The sequence below is a fragment of the Zonotrichia leucophrys genome, chromosome 3 (genome assembly GCF_028769735.1).
Source record: "Zonotrichia leucophrys gambelii isolate GWCS_2022_RI chromosome 3, RI_Zleu_2.0, whole genome shotgun sequence".
In the NCBI taxonomy this organism is placed as follows: Eukaryota; Metazoa; Chordata; class Aves; order Passeriformes; family Passerellidae; genus Zonotrichia; species Zonotrichia leucophrys.
This window is the reverse complement of record NC_088172.1, coordinates 12,208,270-12,228,198: the sequence shown is the minus strand read 5'-3', so window position 1 is coordinate 12,228,198 and position 19,929 is coordinate 12,208,270. Positions and strand designations below refer to the sequence as shown.

At 38.7% G+C, this 19,929-nt stretch overlaps 1 protein-coding gene across 1 annotated transcript in view; it reads right to left on the bottom strand.

The window, feature by feature from the left end:
* The window catches only part of CD109 (CD109 molecule), a 70,281-nt gene that overhangs the window by 12,514 nt on the left and 37,838 nt on the right, over positions 1 to 19,929 (bottom strand). Inside the window, exons 20-30 of the mRNA XM_064707403.1 lie at positions 17,288 to 17,401; positions 16,864 to 17,082; positions 16,020 to 16,164; positions 15,165 to 15,341; positions 11,064 to 11,145; positions 9,539 to 9,767; positions 8,870 to 9,035; positions 7,597 to 7,787; positions 5,058 to 5,213; positions 4,907 to 4,972; positions 509 to 645 (exon numbers count right to left, since the gene is read on the bottom strand). Of these exons, the coding sequence (XP_064563473.1) occupies positions 509 to 645; positions 4,907 to 4,972; positions 5,058 to 5,213; positions 7,597 to 7,787; positions 8,870 to 9,035; positions 9,539 to 9,767; positions 11,064 to 11,145; positions 15,165 to 15,341; positions 16,020 to 16,164; positions 16,864 to 17,082; positions 17,288 to 17,401 (1,682 nt within the window). The remainder of the gene's footprint in view (positions 1 to 508; positions 646 to 4,906; positions 4,973 to 5,057; positions 5,214 to 7,596; positions 7,788 to 8,869; positions 9,036 to 9,538; positions 9,768 to 11,063; positions 11,146 to 15,164; positions 15,342 to 16,019; positions 16,165 to 16,863; positions 17,083 to 17,287; positions 17,402 to 19,929) is intronic.

Here is a 19,929-nt window from a genome sequence, read left to right as displayed (position 1 = left end):
ATGGTGTTTTCAGCACTTTAGAACTTCTCTCTTTACAAAAAAGTATCTACTTCTGTATCAAAAGCAAAGGATTGTTTTCATGATAGGTCAGAGTAATAGGCCCTTGTCACAGCTTGCTACTGAAGTTAGAATGCAGAGATACTGATCCAATTTTCAAGTCTCTCCACACACATACCTATAGCTCAAAAGCACTTGCACCAAAGAAACTGTTGAGTTTTTTCTTGTATTTCACACAAAATCTTCCACATTCCTCTAACATTTAGGGTACTTCGATCTTTATGCATAATAGTAAAAAAAATCACCTGGCCAGTAAAAATTTATTTATAAATTGACTCATAGTTTCACTACTATCATTTGTGCAATGTAATTTTTATCTTCTTCAGGTAAACATTTATATCCCAGACATTAGTAAATTCATACAAACAAATGGATAACTCAGTTTATTTAAAGCAATCTAAAGTTGGTATATACAAAGACGTGTATGAGATGCTCCAAGTGATTTACCTACCTTGTGCACACATTCAAAGTCAAGTGGTTTGTATCATCTTTATCATCTTTTACATCAACATTCAAGTCAAAGGCTTCTTGATTTTGGACAGATCTGAGCCTCTGATTGGTGTGCTTTGTGTTGTACATAACATTCAGCTGTGGATTGCAAGTACAGACATCAGGGGACATGTAAAGCAAATCAGTATGGTTTAAACACCAAGTTGCTAGCACCGTAACACCAGAGGAGTGTTCACATGAGAAAACACACGTCTGCACAGACCTGCTAGCCTGTAATTGACTTGCTAACCTATAACTTGGACAAGACCCTGTCATACCTTCAAATTTGGACTGACAATTTTCCATTTGCTACCTGAAACCATCGTAGAAGGACTATGATTTTCCAGAAGCACTTTTCATTCCCTTTTCTTTAGCCAAGCAAAATGCATATTGGGGTGTTGCAAGGGGTTATTTTAGCCACTTTCTGCTTATTTTTCTACCAAAAGCAAAGAAGAACCCCCTCACCATACTATGTGTTTTATCTGGATGAGTGAAGGAATCATCTTTAATTTCTGATTTGTGCTTTTGTTGCTATGTCTCTCACTTTTTGATACAAAAATTATGCTCCTTCTTTCAATCTCTACACATAATTCCCATTGCCCTGCCCAACACTGCTGAATTTAGCATGCTGTAAGAGTGCAGAGCCAATTCTGCAGCGGCACTCAGGACAGCCATGGTGCAGCTGTGAAGATTCATCATGCACAACTGCTCCCCAGGAGAAGGCAGTACCAAGGATGAAACCAATCTAGAAAGCCTGCCAGTTGAAGGCACACAAAAAGCAGTGCCTCAACAATCTGTCACCATAGAAACAAAGCTGTTTTAACTTTTGCCAGAAAAATCTTAATGAATGGGAATTTACTGCCAAGGCAGGAAGTTCTGAAACCACATACTGAACAGGTCAATCAGCTAGTATTTTCATGGAATAAGCTATTGCTGTTATGGTCTGACTTTCTTTTCCCTTTTCCTGACGACAATGAAGGAAAACATTTTCACAACACAGAGTTTAATTAAAGCCTTCTTCTGTATACACACTCATGTTGGGGACAGAAGGCTATTATACAGAAACTCACATTAAATTAACAAAATGAGCAAATGCATTTCTTAAGTTTTAAAAGGCAACTGCCAAAGCTAAAGGCAGAACTGGTCCAATCTTGTGTGTAGTGCAACCAGTTCTGGTGAGAGGCCCAAGGAGAGAAAATTAAAAGCTAGTGTTCTGCAAGAGAGTGATGCTTCAAATAGTAGCTGACACTATCAATTGCGCTATACTTTTACAAATATGGCACATTTATAATCCTCTAATCAATGCCTATCCCTTTTCTTCTCCAACTAGCAGCATAAATGAGCTTGACTGAGCATGTGAATTCAATGAAAACATCTCCAATATTTTCTGTCCAGTTTGGGTACTCAACATCCATTCAAATGGTAATGGAGAAATGTGTGCGCATTTCATCATGTACCTATTTCAGCACCATCACACTAAATAACATTCAGTCCTCTGCCTAAGTCCAGCAAAAATATACTGAGTGGAAAAAACAGTCATTGTTTCCAGTAATGAGTAACAGGGAATTCTGAGGTTTTTTCCTCATTCCCTCTCCATACCTCATGAGGAGATTGAGGAGATCTTGTTCACCTATCCACTTTGGCCATACCCACCCTTGTTTCAGCCTGTCCACCCTCCCCTTGTTGCTGGTTCTAGATTTTAGTGGCATTCTCCTTCCTTCCAAGAAGGCACGGGCCATGCCAATTATTTTAGTCATGTGTCAAGTCCAGCTCACAGAAGAAACATGTTTCTTTCAAGACTTTCAGCAGGCCTCCTAAGGAAGATTGCTTCTTTGACTCCCTTCTCTAGAGCATCTTTCATAATACCCTAAACCCATCTTCACTTCCCTCTTGCAGAGTAAGTGTCTTAGGTCATGCATGGGATATACCAACAATGGGATATACCTACAATGGAGAGACAAGCTAGAAAACTTTATTGACACCTGGACCAAAAAGCTGTAAGTAAATGTCCGCCTTTACAATCATAATATCCAAAATAAATACATTTTATGAGATCCTGAAGGGTCAGGAGACAATGCACTGCCAACTTGCACACAGAGAGTGAGATTTCACCAAAAAAAAATTTTTTCCTAAGAATCCATTCTGTTGGAAAAGTATGATGTTTCCATTAATGGATTTAATCTTGTGTTGTGTGATACTTAAATGAATTACTGTTTTGACACGCTACATTTGGCGAGAAAGTCAAATCCCAGAACAGTGATTCTTACCATTGTACTCTGACGGGCCCAGGACAATAAAACCCAGCTGAAGAAATGTGATCGCAATGTCATATGCTATCTGATTTATTAAATCTGATCCAGACCTAGCCTATGTCTGGGAAAAAGAGAAATCTCATTCAATGTCCTCAGTACTCTTTCTTTTAGAATACCAGACTTGCCAAAGGAAGCAGAAGGAAGGAACTGATCTCAGCAAACACAAGGTTTTGGAGGAACTACTCCAGGGTGTTAAGTGTAATATTCTGAATCAAGTCACAGCATCTCTGACTCAAAGCTTCAGGAAAACAGGCAACAGCACAGTGACCTAAACGAACAAGGTAATCTAGCCTTGGTTCGTGAACAGCAGTTCTTTGTGAGCACATTTCCACGTTTATGCAACAAACCAGGAACTTAAACCCTGGTGTTATACACCCCCAGGGAATGCTCCACCACAGTCAACTGGCTATTCTCAGTGGAAGACTTCTGCCCAGTCTTCACCAGACATGCTAGCTTGAATGTGAAATTTTCCTGCTGGAAATAATGTAATAGGAACCAATGTGTTTTCACAAAAGGTATTAATTTCAACAAATCAGTGTTTTCCAGCAAGAAACAATTTGCTGAAAAGTTTTTCATCAGCTCGCCTGACAAATTAACTGACTAAATATCAGGAAGTATTTCTCAACAATGATTAGAGTTAAATAGTCTTAACTGTTCTGGAGCCCCCTTTGTTACATTCCACACAATCACACACACACAGGCACACTGAAACCACAGATGTGTGAACACAGTCCTGCTGAGATCTTCATTCCTATCTTGGCCTGCAAGTCTGAATCTAAATTATCCTCTGAAACTTTTGAACTTTACTGTAACTTCATTTGTACTTCTGGGAATTAATAATCATGGGTTGTGATTTATGGCACTGTGGGTTTTGCAGACTGATGGTGAATGAATGAGGTGTATCTCCAGATGCTGTTCACTGCTAATAGGCAGCTGTGAAGACTTCTTTGGAAAGTTGTTTCATCCCAAAGTACATTTACAACTATCATCAGGCTTTTTTTGCTTCCCAGATGCGTTAGAACACTAAAGTGAAGGACAGATTGGATGGAACTTGAGATAGAATCTGACCTGGCATAAAAACTTGGAGACACTTAAAGGTGACTTTGGATCAGTTTTCTCAAGTATGACTAGTAGCCCAGCAGGAACTCTTGTTTTGTGACATAATCATCAAGTATAAGTTTATACTTCAATAAAATCAGTTTCTCATGCTCAGAGACTAGTGTTTCTGCTAACTTTTCCAAGGTCTGCTCTTTCACCTGTGTGGTCACAACCAATTGCCATGGAGAGGGCACCAGGGAAGTGAGATCCACTGCTGGCCATATCACGTTAGATCCAATATTGTTTTCTGAAATGGTATTTCTCCTTCCACTTTCTGCCATGCCCACACTTTTGGTTGATGCTAAGTGTCTATTACTTTTTGTAGTTTGCAGAATTGTCTGACTCTGTTTTTCATGCTATTTCAGAACACTGTAAAAATTGCTGGAGAACCTAGCTGTAATAACCTCTTATTTTTACTTTTTGTTGCTTTCTACTTCAAGGAAAATAATATGAATATGGACATGGATATGAAAGGAAAACAATTCTTATAACCAGCAATGCAATCTTATTCTGTATTGATCTGTGCCTTGTTATGGTTTACCACAGGTTCTCAAATGAGGCATTTCTGAGGCATTTCTAGTCCACATACCTGTTTTACTCTGAACTCTGTGTCTGCCAGTGTACCACTGCAGTCCTTTGTCTTGCAAATGAACATAGCATTTCTGCAAGAGGACAGGGCTGCTTTGATACACCTCTGGCTCATGGAAGTGCCCCAAAACTGTCGGTCATCCAGCAGTACTTAAAAGGCCACACCATTGGTCAGAAACGACAGGAATATATCCATATTTTATTCACATCACTCCTCAGTTAGTGAAGTGCTTTGCTACTGATTTAAGACATTTTGGAAGACTGCTCCTATTAACAGATTTTATAAAACTTCCAAAACACACCCTCCTTACAGAAAGCATATCTTCAGCAAGAATGTCTACCTGATTGCCTGCATTGCCTACCTGAAAGACAGCAAATCCCATTCCCTCCGCTGACACTGTCATCGTCATTTGTTGTGCAGGGGGAATCTGAAAGAAATATGAGCAAACCAGTATTTTCAAAGTACATTCAGTCAGCAGACTGTACAAAAGTATTCCTCACTTTTTACAGTACCTCCTTAGTCTGAAGCAGGAAACGGTTTTGAGTATCAATTGAGAATGTCTCTGGCGTTTCCAAAGAAGGGGCTGTCACTGTTATATCCATTTCTGTTTTGCTTGCCACAGTGAGAGCTGCAAACAGACTCAAGGCTTGTAGAGCCACCACTGTGTCCTGTTGAGAGAAACAAACCCTTTTGTATTGAACTGAAGTAGCCAGCACAGCACACAGACCATGCCTTGGGGAGCTCATAGTCCCTGCATTGACCCATTTGTTGATCATGCTGGAACCTTCCTGCAGCCCTCCCTATCTCTGGATTCCCCTGGCATGAAGATGCCAGCCCAGAAGAGAGAGCAACACAAGACAAGAAGTTAGCTCCTGTGGGAATGGAAAATGAGGTGGGAGCCAGCCAAGGAAGTTTTGCTCTTGTGCAAGGTACGTGCAACACCTGACAAGCTGAAAGACACAACAGTCAGAATTACACACCAATCATGGAGAAAGACACAGAGGAAAGTAACAACATTGCTACTTTCTAGATTTATTTACTGACTGTGCATTAAGTGCTCAGTACTGCACAGGAATTTTTCAGGGTGCCTTGATCATTGAAGCAAAAGCTACAGGTCTGAAAAATCATTAACACTAATTTTAACAAAAGGTTGAAATGAATTTTTATCAGACACTCAGCAACAACTTCAAAGGGTTTCAGCCCAGTTTACCCTCTGTATTTGATCCAAGGGTTTTGTGCAATTGTTTAACCACTGCAGAATATATTTACACACAGTCATATATGTATCTAAAATTCTTTTTTTTTTTTTTATCTTTGTGTGTGATTGTAGGCTTAGCTCTCCAGGTTTTGAGCACAAGAGGCAGTGTTTGAATGTTTGGTCCAGCCCAGTTTAAGGAATGAGAATTTTAACATCCACTATTTTCTGGGAAGAAATACAGTAATCAAATATATGTGTCTAATCTCAGGGACTTTTACTGTTCATGCAGTTTATTTTGCACCTATTTTTAACCAGTCAGAGTGAAGAAATTGGCCTTTCAGGCTTGGCATACAGATACTTTATTTATTATTAGGCCCCTTCTAGTAAAAAAATTCTAACATAACAGGAATTCATTCACTACAACATGGTGACTGTGCCATACCTTAAGGGGCTAGTAGGGGCTTACTATTCACTCTAACTGATAAAAAACCATTCTCCTTCCCATGCCACATCCTTGTCTGAGATGCCCTGCTTCACTGATTTCAGAAAAGCAGAAAGATCAGCTGAATTTGCAGAAAGAACCGCAAATTCACAGTAAGCTGCATCATGTATACAGATGATGGTGAATTCCTACACCCTAACTTATAAAGCATCACACATGCAACTTAATGCTTTCCTCCTTATTGTTCAACAATATATTAAGTTTCTTATGTAATAAACTCACAGAAGGAAACACTCCAAATGTTATTTTTTAAAGCAAACTCAGAAGATAAATAAATTATGGAGTAATTTCTACAAATTAAAAAAGGCATCTAGCAAGACATTGGAGCAATTTTGAAGTCCAAACAGTTTAGACTATGGAAGAACAAAATGATTAAATTAATTTCTTAATTTCACCCTTAAGGGTAAAAGATAGATTTTTAAACTTCCAAGTAAAATAAGTTTCTGGAGAATAGAGAAAAGCTTTTAAAACTAATTTAATGCTTCAATCAACCTCTCCAAATAATAAGCAAGAATTAACACATTAGGAAAGCACTAATACCTCAGGGGAACCAGGCTGGTTCTTAAATTGCATTTTACTCAGAACACATTTCTCTCAGATTAATACCAACCAACATCTGAAAATAATGAAGGATAGCCTGTACACCTTGGTACCAGCAGCATGATGAAATGTGACATTTTACTGTGACCAGCATTTGAAGTTAATTTAAAAGCTAGTTTAAACCAATGCAATCCATAGTACTATCTAATTTTTTGGATGCCAGCATAGCTTACAAGACGTGGCTTCAATAACATGGAAGCCTCTTGGAGATAGTGAAGATATTCCAAATTTCACGGCCCATCAAAAATCTATGCAATAATAAGGACAAAGTACATCAGTAAGTTAAGACCAGCTGCCAGAAGAGGGATTAGGTTAGGCTGTTTTTCTAAAACCTACTCCCTTTAGTAAAAGGCTAAGTTAATAACCTTTCAGGGATTTGAGGACTGGCACATGGTAAAAATAAAAAGAGGCTTCTCTCCTTGGAAAGGAACTAAGCATATATATTCATCATACTTATTTTGAAAATATGTTTAATTACTTTTCCACAGGCACTACTATTTCTTCTTTATTTGTTATTAGTACATTATATAAAGAAGGTCTCCCTCTAATTCTCTTTCTTATTAGACTTACCAAAAATACTAAAACTGGCAGTCCAAGAGTAAGTCACCAATAATGCAAGCTTGTACATAACCAAAGTTGTTACAGCAAAACAAAACTCAGTAATTACTGTGTAAGAATGGTACTTTTTAATTCTGAAATATACACTGCTTGTTTAAAAATTATAGCAAAACTTCTTAAGACAAGATGTTACCTGAGTAGATGAAAATCCCCCAAGGTGATTTCTTTGATGACTTAACCATTTCATAATAGGGATCCCTTCAGCTAATCTGTCTTGATGAAAGTGCGAGAGCAGAGCGTATGCTGCAAGTTCAATGTCAATGGACCGTGGCTGCCATGAGTCAGAAATTTCAGAAGCAGGCGTTACCCAAAAACGAAATTCTCCTGCAAAAAGAACCAAAAATAACCTGATCCACAGACTGAAGTCTTTGGATTTCTGGAAAAGTCTTAGGGGAAAGCTCTTCATTAATGCTTACACATGGGCTCTATGGGATCTATGATATTGTGTTAATGTTTAGGTGTGTGTTCCATAAGGTACTTCCTCAGCAATGTCTGAATCTACCTAGAAAAAAAGCTGGAGTCTAAATAGTCACTCAATTGATTTCAGTGAACTTTACATTGATCCTTTCCTTGTCAGCCTGAAGTGCTCACAAAAAGAAGCCCTTCTGAAAAGGCCACCTTGTTGTTCTAGTGCTCCTTTCTCTCAGGACCAGAGAAGGCACCTCAGGCAGCACAGCTGCTCAACAGACTCATTCTTGAGTAAAGCCTTCCCAAAAAAATGACCTCTTCCAAGAAGTGGCTGTCCAAAAGGCCTAACTCAGTAAAGACAGATGGACACTCAAAAGGCTCCCTTGCTAGGCTACAACACAAATTCCTTTGGATTCTTCATGATGACAGTTACCATTTTGAGCCAAAAACTTCAATTTGCTATATTCCATATGGTCTGTTCTTCCCCTGAATTAGGAAAAATAATTCAGCTGAACTTGAAAGAAGTTAAATATACTGAGATGATAGGTCCTCAGAGAAAGTGCAACCGACCTCTGCATTGCCTTATAGAAATTCCAATACTTCACCTCTTCTTTCTAAGAATCATTGCTCCCCAATACCCTCCTGATCTCTCCAAACTACACTGGAAGAGTGAACTTCATCCATCTCTCTTTAATCAGGCTGATAATACGAGGTGATTAAAACAGGAAACCTGACAAGCCATGTCCTTCAACAGCATCGCAGTACTCCTATATCAGGAACACACTAACTGAGACTGAACACACTAACTTAGACTGAGTGAATTGTCACTCATTTATGGACACTTCTTATTAAGGCTGTCTTGGGACTTCTTAGCTTATTCTCCATATCGTACTCTGAACAGATTTGAATTCTGAGCACAGAGCTGTAGATATCTGATAGACATCTTTAAATTTGACAAAAATCTATCTGTACAACCATGTGAGATATTTGTGGAGTACCTTGGCGTTCTGCTCTCTGGTTCAGCATATTCAGTGCTTCCTTTGCTCTTGGACTTTTTGCCCAGGACAATGCATATGTCACAAGTGCCAATGTGTAATTATCTGAAATGCCTTCTTCTAATTTATCTTCTAGAAAGTTTGTAGCAGTCTTGATGGCATAAGCATGCTGGAAATTAAGATAATATTGAAGAATGTACAGTGAATAAAAAATATCTTGGAATAGAAAAATGTTAAAGACAAATTTGTACTGAACCAGAGAAATTATTGGCCCCAAACCACAGCCAAGAAACAATGAAAATCTCTTTCAGAGTCACATGAATCTCAAAGGCAAGCCTTTTGATCTGGCACTGTATTTATGAAAATGAATAATTTCAATTAAATCAATTGGAATGGCTTAATATCTTTAAGACTAGGTCCCCCCAAGAAATTTCTTTCCAAGTTCTTGGACTCAAGTCATGACAGTATTCTTGCCAACAGAAACTGCCTTTAGATTTTGCAAATATAAAACTGAAGGGCTTAACACAACTTTGCATTGCTTTGAATAGGTAAGGGATATTTAACACAATGAGGTTAGATTTTGTCTAATGCTCAAATATTCCTCTATTTCTATTAACTACCAAGTGTTTGCCAGGTCTCTGAACTATGAATCATATTTATGAATTCCAATACCTGTTTATCTGGGAACCCTAGGAGAGATGACATGATGTAAGCTGTGAGAGTAATTGGATTGTTGGTGCCTCCTTGAAGATCACTGTGTAACACCTTCCCAGGCTCCTGGAACTCTCCATCCATTTTCTGATGACGGACAATCCATTTAGCTGTATCCATGAGCACATCTTCATCAATATCTATGAATTGACGAGCTTGAAGGAAACATCTCAATACAAAAGCTGATAACCTTGGGGAAAAGGTTCATCAAATAAGTCAAAATTAGCCATGCATTACATTACAGCGTCCTCTGTTTCAGATTATATAAAAATAACTATAAAACATAAGGTGTTCTACATACCCCTACCAAGCAGAGCAAAATGCATTCCTCACCCAGATAAGCAAGTAGGCTAAATTTAATCCACAAAAAATTAAGATATGTCCTTTCTCCTGAAGATCACCCCTTCTGCAGCTACGTTTCAAAAATAAATACATATTATAGACTCTGAGTCTGCCAGCACAAGCATATCTTTATTCAAACGCTGCTCTCCTGCTTTCTGCCACTAGACAGAAGTTATAATTTACAAAGTAAAGCAGCAACAGTTTGATGTTAATTATCAGCAATATCCCTGTAATGATATCCTGGAAACAACCATTGTTGTTTTATTATTAATCCCACATTTTCCCTCGACTCCCTTCTTTCCAAATGTGCATTCATGTAACTTGTCACTGCATTATTTAAGTACTAGAGTTGCCAGTACAGGTAAACAATCTTCATCTTCCAATCCATCAATGTTGAGTCAAAGGCAAATCCTGCTGATGTCAATGAAAGATGCCCACTGAGTCCAGAAGAAAGTCTCATTCAGTGGCACAGTTAACAGGGACAGAAGCCTCTACTGAAATATGTCCGTACATCTAAAGAGAGCAAGGCTTAGCAGAACAAAGTGCTGGAACCTCTCTCTGTTATCTATCTGGCTTCCACAACTATGCTCTGTACGCTTCCTGGAATGAAACTCAGCACTGAAAAGGCTTTTTCAGCTGTGTTTACAGTCTCAATAAAAGGAAGTGTGACAGATGCAAGTAGAACAAATTTTTGTCACTAGCAACTCTGTTCACCCCCTACAAAATGTCTGTCATGCTTCAGCTTCCAGTATGGAGATAACTGATAATCTGATTGAAGCAGTGATGATAACACAGCCCTAAATGGTTTCAGTCAAGTGCAAGAATAATTAATTTAATTTAATTGTTATTCTTCATTCCTTTGAGGAAAGCAACAGAAAAAAACTTTCAGACTAAACTATTTCCCTGGTTAAAATAATTCATCATTCCTTGTTTTTCCCCAAAATTAAAAAGCCTTGCCCTAATAATGCCTTTGACAATATGTAATCCAGCAAGAAAGACTTAGAGTTGGCCTAAACACCTAATGAAAACCAGGCAGAAGGCTAATACAGCTGGAAACTTTTACCAGCTTCACAAAAACTTTTCAGATGCAGGGAAAGTATCTAAAAAACTAAAATTCCACAATGATTCTGGCAGAACTACTCACCATGTGCTCCCAGAGGGATCTTCATTTCCAAAGGCACTAAAAGAGCCATCATCCCTCTGGAAAAGCAGCTCTCTTTGGTAGCCTGAAGTGGAAAAGTAGAGACAGGTATTGAACACTTTCCTCTCATGCGGGTTCCTGCACAAACTGGAACTGAAACTGCTGGTATGAACCAAGGCACTTTCTAAGGCTGAGAAGGGCAATACTTAAGCTTGTGTTTCATAAAAAACCTCCCAAATATGCAGGGACACACAAAACCATGTAGAAAATGGTGAGGAAGTGGGCAGCAACAGGAAGGATCCATCTGCAAAAGGAGAACCAGAAACCCCTGTGGCTGCCCAGCCAGCGCAGAGATGTGCTCCCACACACCCAGGGGGTCCAGGAGCACAGCAGCGAGAGCAGAGCAGAGATGCAGCTATAGCTCATTGCTTCATCATTTTGGGGATCTTGTGTACCTACAAAAGTGCTCCATCTTTACAGCACAAGCAAAAATTAAGTGTTTTCCAACTGGAAGTGCAAGGCTACAAATGCTGCTGGAAAACCAGGTTCTCTTCCTGTGGCTTTTGACAAATCAGTAGGCTTGCTATCAGAAAAAGCAAGTTGAAAATTGGTTGCTCTGCAATGAGTGAAAAATTTCAAAAGACCTGAAGATCATGAAATCCTGAGAAGAACCATTTAAAATGTTACCCTAAGGTTTTTTCAATGTCCTGAACAAGTGCAGCTATCTCCTGACTGCAGGGCATCCATAATAAAAGGGTCTCAAAGGCTCCCTGGCTGCTCACAACCACCAGCAGCATTGTCACTCATAGATGATTTCTGTACAGAACCAGTGTTCATTCATGGCAGAAATGAAGAGCTTCCAATGACACGCTACTCACTGTAGTTTCTGGTATCTAAAGCCTTTCTTCCCTTGCATTTTGCCTGCCATTTGTGAATCCAAACTAGTAATAGCATCTATTTACAGCATTTCATAACATCTTTTCCTCCAATCTGTCTTTCCCCTTGGCTTTTATAATTAAGAAAGTATACTCATTAACTGAAGACCTGATAGATACAGACCCAAAAAAGAATCAGACAGGCAGAAAGAAATCTCTCAGGCAACCATCAGTAAGTCCTACACAAATGAAATAATTCACACAAATATGTCCTGTGAGGTCCATCCAGCTACAACTGTAACTCTACAACCCTGAAAAATATTCCTTGCTTTCACTGATAAAGGATTAATCACCCACTTACACACCATCTTGACTGTAGATACACAGTGAGTGAACCATACCCCTAATTACTGAGGAACAAAGGGCCTGATCCCTCAATCTAAGTGCCAGTATAAGATGAATTTCTAGCCATGGTCTGTCTGTAATAGAAGAGAATGAGAAATAAAGCTGTGAATCAGTATATATGGGTACCTTCCCATGTAACCCTAGTAGCAAGAAATCTAGCTTTTAGGTCTTCTTTAGAAGAATTTGCAATCGAATTTTTTTCTTTAATACAGGGGGTTTATTATGTATTTAGCATGACAGTGGCTTATTACATCACTAAAACTGGTGAATCTTTCAGATAATGACATACCTGTCAACTCAGTTAATGATACTAAATGGAAGGAAAAAGAAGGAGGAATGAGTGGTATTTGTCCCCAAGAAAAGCAAAAGTCAGTGTCAAAGTTTAAGGTTCCAAATAATGTTCTAAGGGGAGCACAAATACATGTAAATATACAGACTGCTTCCTCTTCAAAAGTATCTGACTGCAAGGCCTGAAAATAAGGTCTTCTGTTTCTCTGCAGAACTGGCAATATACAGCAATAAGCAATAACTACATCCTGCTGGCAGCGTAGAAGCACGAGACTACAGCTTTCAGCCTGCTCAACAGAGGCTGCTGGGCACACAGGCACAAATTCATCTCAGAGCGTGAGCTGGGGAGGGATCAGAAAGATGAGCAGAACCAGAGGGAGAGAGATCACTCAGCTATTTCCCACATTCTGCTTGCTTTCGTCTCCGTGCCAGCCCTGCTGCAGTCACGCACGCGTCTCCAGCAGGAGCGTATCTCACACGGGAACGCCGGAACAGGAGAGCCTGAGGCTCCCGCGAGCCGCGCGCTCGGCCCCGCGCACACTCGGTCACACGCGAGAAACGACACTCCAACGTCAACTCGTGGAAGGAAAAGAGGGATCTTGTCATGAAGATGCCCACTGCTAGTCTCAGAGGGCTGGCTGCAACCCAAGAGATGTAAGAGGCTCGCTGAAAAGAGCTCACAAGGCTCCAAGAGGAATGCATCAGGATGGAAAGGACTTCAGAAAGATGTGAAAGATCCAAAGGATCTCGCCTTCTACACAGTTTGGAAATTCTGCTCAAAATCCTTACCTCTTTGGGTCTACCAACAAAGCTTTTAGACCAACCAGGTTTTTTTTTCATTTCAGAAAAAGTGATTTGAAGATGGGATTTGTCATTAGCACAATTAAGAAATACGCCTAAAAGGCAACTATTCTTTGGCTTTGCCCTTGTTCTAAGTAAACAAAACTGCTAAAATAAAGATCATATAGCAGTTTCTGCTAGGTATATGATTCCTTCTTCTCACAAGTATTTAGCCATAAATTAATTATATTGACTTCAGATTCTGAGGTTACTTTTTAAAATACTTGGTGAATTATGACACGTGAAATAGTCTGTTTTCAATTAAACTTCATAACAATCCTTTCAAAAACTGAGCCTATAAAAATTGCATCTTAAGCTAGTTAATTTCAACTTAAAACACTTGAGATTCAACTTATTCAACAATTTCAACTTATAACACTTGAGAAAATAATCAGTGCAACAGCAGAAAACAATTATTAAAATAAAGCAAAAAAACAGAATATTTTTAGGTCGTGGTTCTTTTCTATGTTAAGGTTACAAATATTTCAGCACACAATGTTCTGGCACCTACGGTGTTAAAAACACATACCTCATTTCAGAGCATCAGAACAAAGTTAGGAACACAAAACAATCTGTATGTAAGTAACATTAAACCTGCAATTTTCATTTGCTTTGAAATAACTTAACCCACTATTGGAAAACTGCAGAAAACTATGGTACCAAAGCTCAGTCTTAAAAGAGTGACAGATTGCTTACAAACTTCAGAGTAGCTGTTTACATAACACATCTCTTCCTCCCCACTGTACTTTTCAACTAAACCATGTAGTAGGATGGGTTTAAAAAAAAAAAAAAACATTTAACTACTTTGACAGAAAATTGGAATCCTGATGAAAGGAAAATTTATTTTGAGCTGTGCCTTTTCCAAGGGAAATGTCAACAACTTAAAAAAATCAAACAAAAAAGACTTAGAGAGAGTAAACAAGAATTGAAAATGTCATCGCGATGCCTTAGTAGGGGCGAGGCTCACATGGGGCTGGTGTCACTGCTCTCTGAGGAGCAGGCTCAGCATGACACTGACTCATGGCAAGTGTGGGACACCACAGTCAGACACTGTCTGATCCAAAAGCCAGAGTGCAACTGTGGTCTCCAAACTTTGTGATGTTCTGGAGTATCTCCCGATTCAAATATATAACAATTTCCAACTAAAATTTTCCAGCTTTTGATTTCTAGCACAGAGTTCACTTCTGACCAAGCCTAAAATTTGTGTGGGCAAAAAAGCCAGCTATGAGATCAAATGCCACTCCTTGAGCTCTGCAAGGACATGTCAGGTCAGGATGTGTCGCTGAAGACGTGGGATGAACACAGTTCACTCTGCTCACTGACTCATTGTAAGCTGCTGTGCCTCAGGCAGAGATCAGAAATGTTTGCTCACATGTGGTTTTATCAAACGAGAAGTAATAACCATCTAGGAAATCTGTGTGAATTACCCTCTAAAATGCATTTCTCAGATGAAAAAAAGCCATTATACAAAACCAACAATTTTTTTCTGAGAAAACTTGCCCTTGTAAACAAAATAACTTGCTGTCTACTTCTATCAACCCAGAATAAAGAGGAAGAAAAAGAAAAAATGGGTTTCTCTTCCCGTTCTCATGACAAAAACTGAGCAATATTTCAAACACCAGAGGCAGAGTCACTGAAATCTTTTTACTAGTAAGAGCTCTTAAAAATCTAACATCTTTAGTTTATGGATACAAACCTTTTCTCATAAATGTTATCGCTTTTGATTTAATATCGTCTCTCAGCTGCCTGGTTTTAGTCAAGTATTGCAAAATATAAACATTGGGAGCAAAATTGATCATATTCTGTTCACCACAGCCATAAGGCATCTTAATCAATGATGACAAACCATTGATAGAAGGCCCCAGTAGATCACCTGAAAGATAAAATTCAACCAAAATAAATTAAAGCTTATTGCAAATAAAAGCATACCTCATATATAAAGGGTGGTATAATCTAAACTGAGAGAAAATATGATATATTAGGAATGTTTCTACTAAACACCTCTAAGCAGGCAAAAAGATACTTCATCCACTAATCCACTTTATGCCCACTCATGCAGCTCTTTGCAGACCTTTCCAATTACAGATAATTTCAAAGAGTTGCTATTTAAAAATGAAAAAGAAAAAAACCCAAACCAAACAAACAAAACCCTACATAACCAAAATCTATTTAATCCGGCAAAATGTAAACTTCATTTATTTCTTCTCTCACCTATAGTTATCAAAGCCTAGGTGTCACAGTAAAGAACAGTTAGCCAGGTTATAGTTAGCATTCTGCAGACAGAGTAATTATAACAGGATACTAGAAAACTTTGCAGGACCTTCCTGATCAAAATCCAACTCTCTAATTCTGAAAATAACTTACAAATGTCATATTGTCATAAATTAAACAAATTAAAGGAATAAAACAATCAGTCCATAAGGCCTTACTATGTCTAGCCTAATGCATGATGGTAAATTACTGTGACTTAATGATACAACCTACTTATATTGCAGTTAAATAAAAATTAATGCCTTCCCTAATGATAGAAACAGAGTAAGTTAATTCTTACCAACAGCAGTGACCTGCACTCTCTCACTGTCACTTACAACATCAGAAGGAAAAGTGAATTCCAAAGTTTTTGACACTGCTTGTCGTTTATTCCCAGTCAAATCCAAAAGGACTGTCTGAGAATATGTCTGTTCCAATCCTTCAGCCTATAAAGATAAAGACAGGGATTCCGAGTATCCTTCTGTAGTTGATCCTGCCCTGAAGAGGAAGGTCATGCTACTCGCTTCCAACCTCAGCCATTCTTTGGTTCTGTATCTTAAGCTTTTATTGCAGGAGGAGATACGCAAATATCCACCACTGAAATGGGGCCTAATATGAATCAGACTTAGATATCCAAAGCTAGGCAAGTCTTATTGTCTTAGTGTCTGGTTTATCAGAAAGTCTGGAGGCTAAAATTCCATCTGTAGCAAAATGCAGAAATTTTAATCTAAAATAGATTAATAATAATTAATAAATAATCTGAATGAAAGCCAGATGTATAGCAAAATCAATTGCATTTATCCAAAACAGTCACCAGGTCCACTCTGCACAGGTTGTTAAATTAGCTGCAGCACCAAGGGTTCGGTGATACACAAACAGCTTTCACCTTGCTTTCAAGAAGCATTGGATAAACTATCTGTTGTAAAACAGATCTATGAGCTCATTCCTGGAAGGGGTTCTAAAGAATTTTAAAGCACTTTTAAAAAACTATTTTATAAGAAATGTTTCCTACTTAAAGCCACCTCACCCCAAACCCCAAACAGAGCGAGGCAGGCAAGTACATTGGTTTGCCTTTTTGCTCTACTATGTAGCCTGTTTTGGGGAACAATTTACTTCAGGAACAAGGCAAGCAGCAGACTGTTTACCTTGACTATAACTTTCTGGATAACAGCATCAGAAGCAGCAGATGATATTGCTGTCACTTTGATGGGAATCTCTCCCAGTTGTTTTGGCTTGATTGGGAACTGAACAGTTTTCCCATCTTCACTCGGTACAGATACAGATTGTTGATTTGTTGTAGCATTTATTTCATTGGATGTTAGAATAATTTCAAAAGCATCATTCATATCCAGGATCACAGTAACCTGAAAATACAGTAAAATTTGCAACACAAAGGGTTAATTTTGAAAAGGTGCTTTCATAAGATGCCACCCTTTTTGTGTATAGAGAAATAGGTCTGCCCACTGAAGAAAATACACCAGTTCTCACAAAACAAGACATGGTCTCCACCAGTGAGGAAAACCCTGCAATATATAGTAACATTCAAAGATAAAGAAATTGTTATGTTACCTCAGCTTCTTCTTTCAAATAATTAAAGATGTTCACTTCCAAAATGAACTGCTCTCCTCTGATGACAGAATATGGAAGGTTCAGGAAAATGAAAAAAGGCTGAAAAACTTCTAGCTGCAAAACAAAATCAGTCATGAACACTTACAACCAGAGACTAGAAAGAAAATTACTATACAACATGTCTTCCAATCACTTTTAAATTCAATGACAGAGTTTAATTGTACTCTACAGCTGACAAAACATATAACTGCAGGGCTGAAACAGAAGGAGAAGATGCTTCTGGACATTAGCACCTTTAGAGACACCACTCAGATAAGAGCTGCCAACAGCTCTGACAGGGCAGTCCCAACAGAGGCAACTGAATTAGGATTATGAGAGTATCATCTGGCAAATTTGGAAGCTGTGATCTGTCCTGAGCTCTCATTAAAGTAACTGAATTGCTTTGAGTACACAAGTAATGCATCAATGTCAGTTGACCTATCTTCATGTCGATGCACTAGTAACTAAATAACGGCCTCACCCAAATTTTGTAACTAAACAACACAATGTTTACAATGTTGTTTTTTTTATTTAGTAAGATTAATCTTTGCAAAAGTTCTGTAGTTATACTTCTAAAAATACATACTATAGTAATTAAAATATAAACTGCAGAAGTATACCAGCAAGGAGTTTCTTTTCTCTATGAACAGAGAATTTTGGAAGAAGTCTTGCCTCTAAGAAGTCAATGGTAAGGTCTCATCAAGCTGAGTGGGATCAAAATTTCACTGTACTATAAGAATGGCTGAGACATGCTATCCTTTATTATCAAAATGTCAACTAAAAAGTATTTTCATTCAGTTTGCATTTAAAAGCATCTTCCAAGTGTTTAGAGTTTCAGAAACAAAAATCCCTCAGCTTTTTTTTCTAGCTAGCAAATATTCCAATGTTTTCTCAAAAAAAAAAAAAAAAGTTGTTTGCTAAAGCTCTCAGCGTCATGAACTTCTTTAGACATTAAACATTAGAGAAGTTCTGATGGAGACTTTTTGGTTAGTTCATAGTAAAGGTTTTCCCTACATACCTATTTTCTTTGTCTTTTTTGTTTTACTTTTCTTTAAAACTGAAGTTTTACACTCAGGAATATGCCAGTATATCACAAAAATACAACTGAGTAAAATTACTGACACTCTGTGTAGGAGAAGTCAAAATAAAACCATGATGCAAAGCAGTACATGACATAAAGCACGCAGATGCCATTTATTTCCCCCATTACATTTCTCATGGCTTGCTTTTACTTGCTTCTCTGTATGGTACTGATTAACATGTTCCAGCCATATGGAGCTCTAAGAACAACCTAAATGTCCCAACAATAGTGATGTACTGAACAGTGCATGGGGGTGATTATAGCTAAATTATTATCTCAACATCTGTTCTACTTGGAGCCTTCTCACATTTGAGGATGAGAGGCCAAGTGTGTATTTCCTTACAGTTTTAATCAGAAAACTATTCCTCTTTCTGTCACGTCGCTGCCAAGCCAAGTGAAAGAAACAAGAATCAAGATTCCAGTCTCAAAGGAGCCTTAGCCACAAAATCCAGATTGGGCTCCAAATTCCGTAGTGGAGTTCAGATCAGGATGTTCAAAGCACAAGCTCTGTGTCTGGTATAGCAGCCAACTGTGAAATCTGGACCTAGATCTCCACTTGGATCTCAAAAATTGCCCCTCCCCAAGAATTTGAGGGCATGAGAACTTGGATGGGTAAGTTGGCTGCCTTCAGGCTATGCTTACACTAGTCCAGGAACCAGAATGGAAATCTACAGCCCACTACCACAGTCTCAACCTTTCTAAACTCAGGTATGGAAGTGGAGTTGTCTCTGATAGGAACATAGTTTCTCTAGGATCTTTACATGATGAATGGACAGATTATCCTGTGTATGTAAAATACAAGCTAAATGAGACTTCAAGAACTAATTCCTACTTTAAACAGGCTAAACAACTCTCTAAGTAGTGGTTTCCTTGAATACAGAGTGATCCTAGGACAACTGCAGTTGTTCACTGGGAACCTCAGGTTAGAGATCTAACCTAAGGGCTGCTGAATTTAGCTTAAATTGCTAAACTCCTCAAACACTTGAAAGCAAGAAAAAAGCCTCAGGACACAGGAATTTGAGAGCAACAAATTCCTTTGTGGACACTGAGAGCTAGGTATCCCATGCCAGCTCTCGGTGTCCACTCTGCTCCTCAAGCTAAGTCACCCAAAACTTGGCGCCTATCATGGAATGGTTGTGTTGGGAGAGACCTCTGGATGACATCTACTCCAAGTCCCCTGCAAGTTTACCCAGAGCAGGTTGTACCTGTGTTTACTCTAGGACTGCTTTTGACAGATAAATTTAGCCTTAAATCACCCCTCCTGCTCTCCCTCCTGGGACAAGCATTGGCCATAAGTGTTAGCAGAGCAGCAGAGAAATGCCTCTCACATCCCAGGCAGTCTGTGCACACCTCAATGCATCCATTACCAACTCATAGACTGCCCTCTGGGCAGAGCCAAGAAAACATGGAACAGTGCTCCCAAAGAGTCATTCCACTCTCCTACATACAAAGATTCTGAAATGGGCACAATCCTGGAAGTACTCTGACAAAAAAACCTCTCCAACAGAAGCAGGCATCCAAA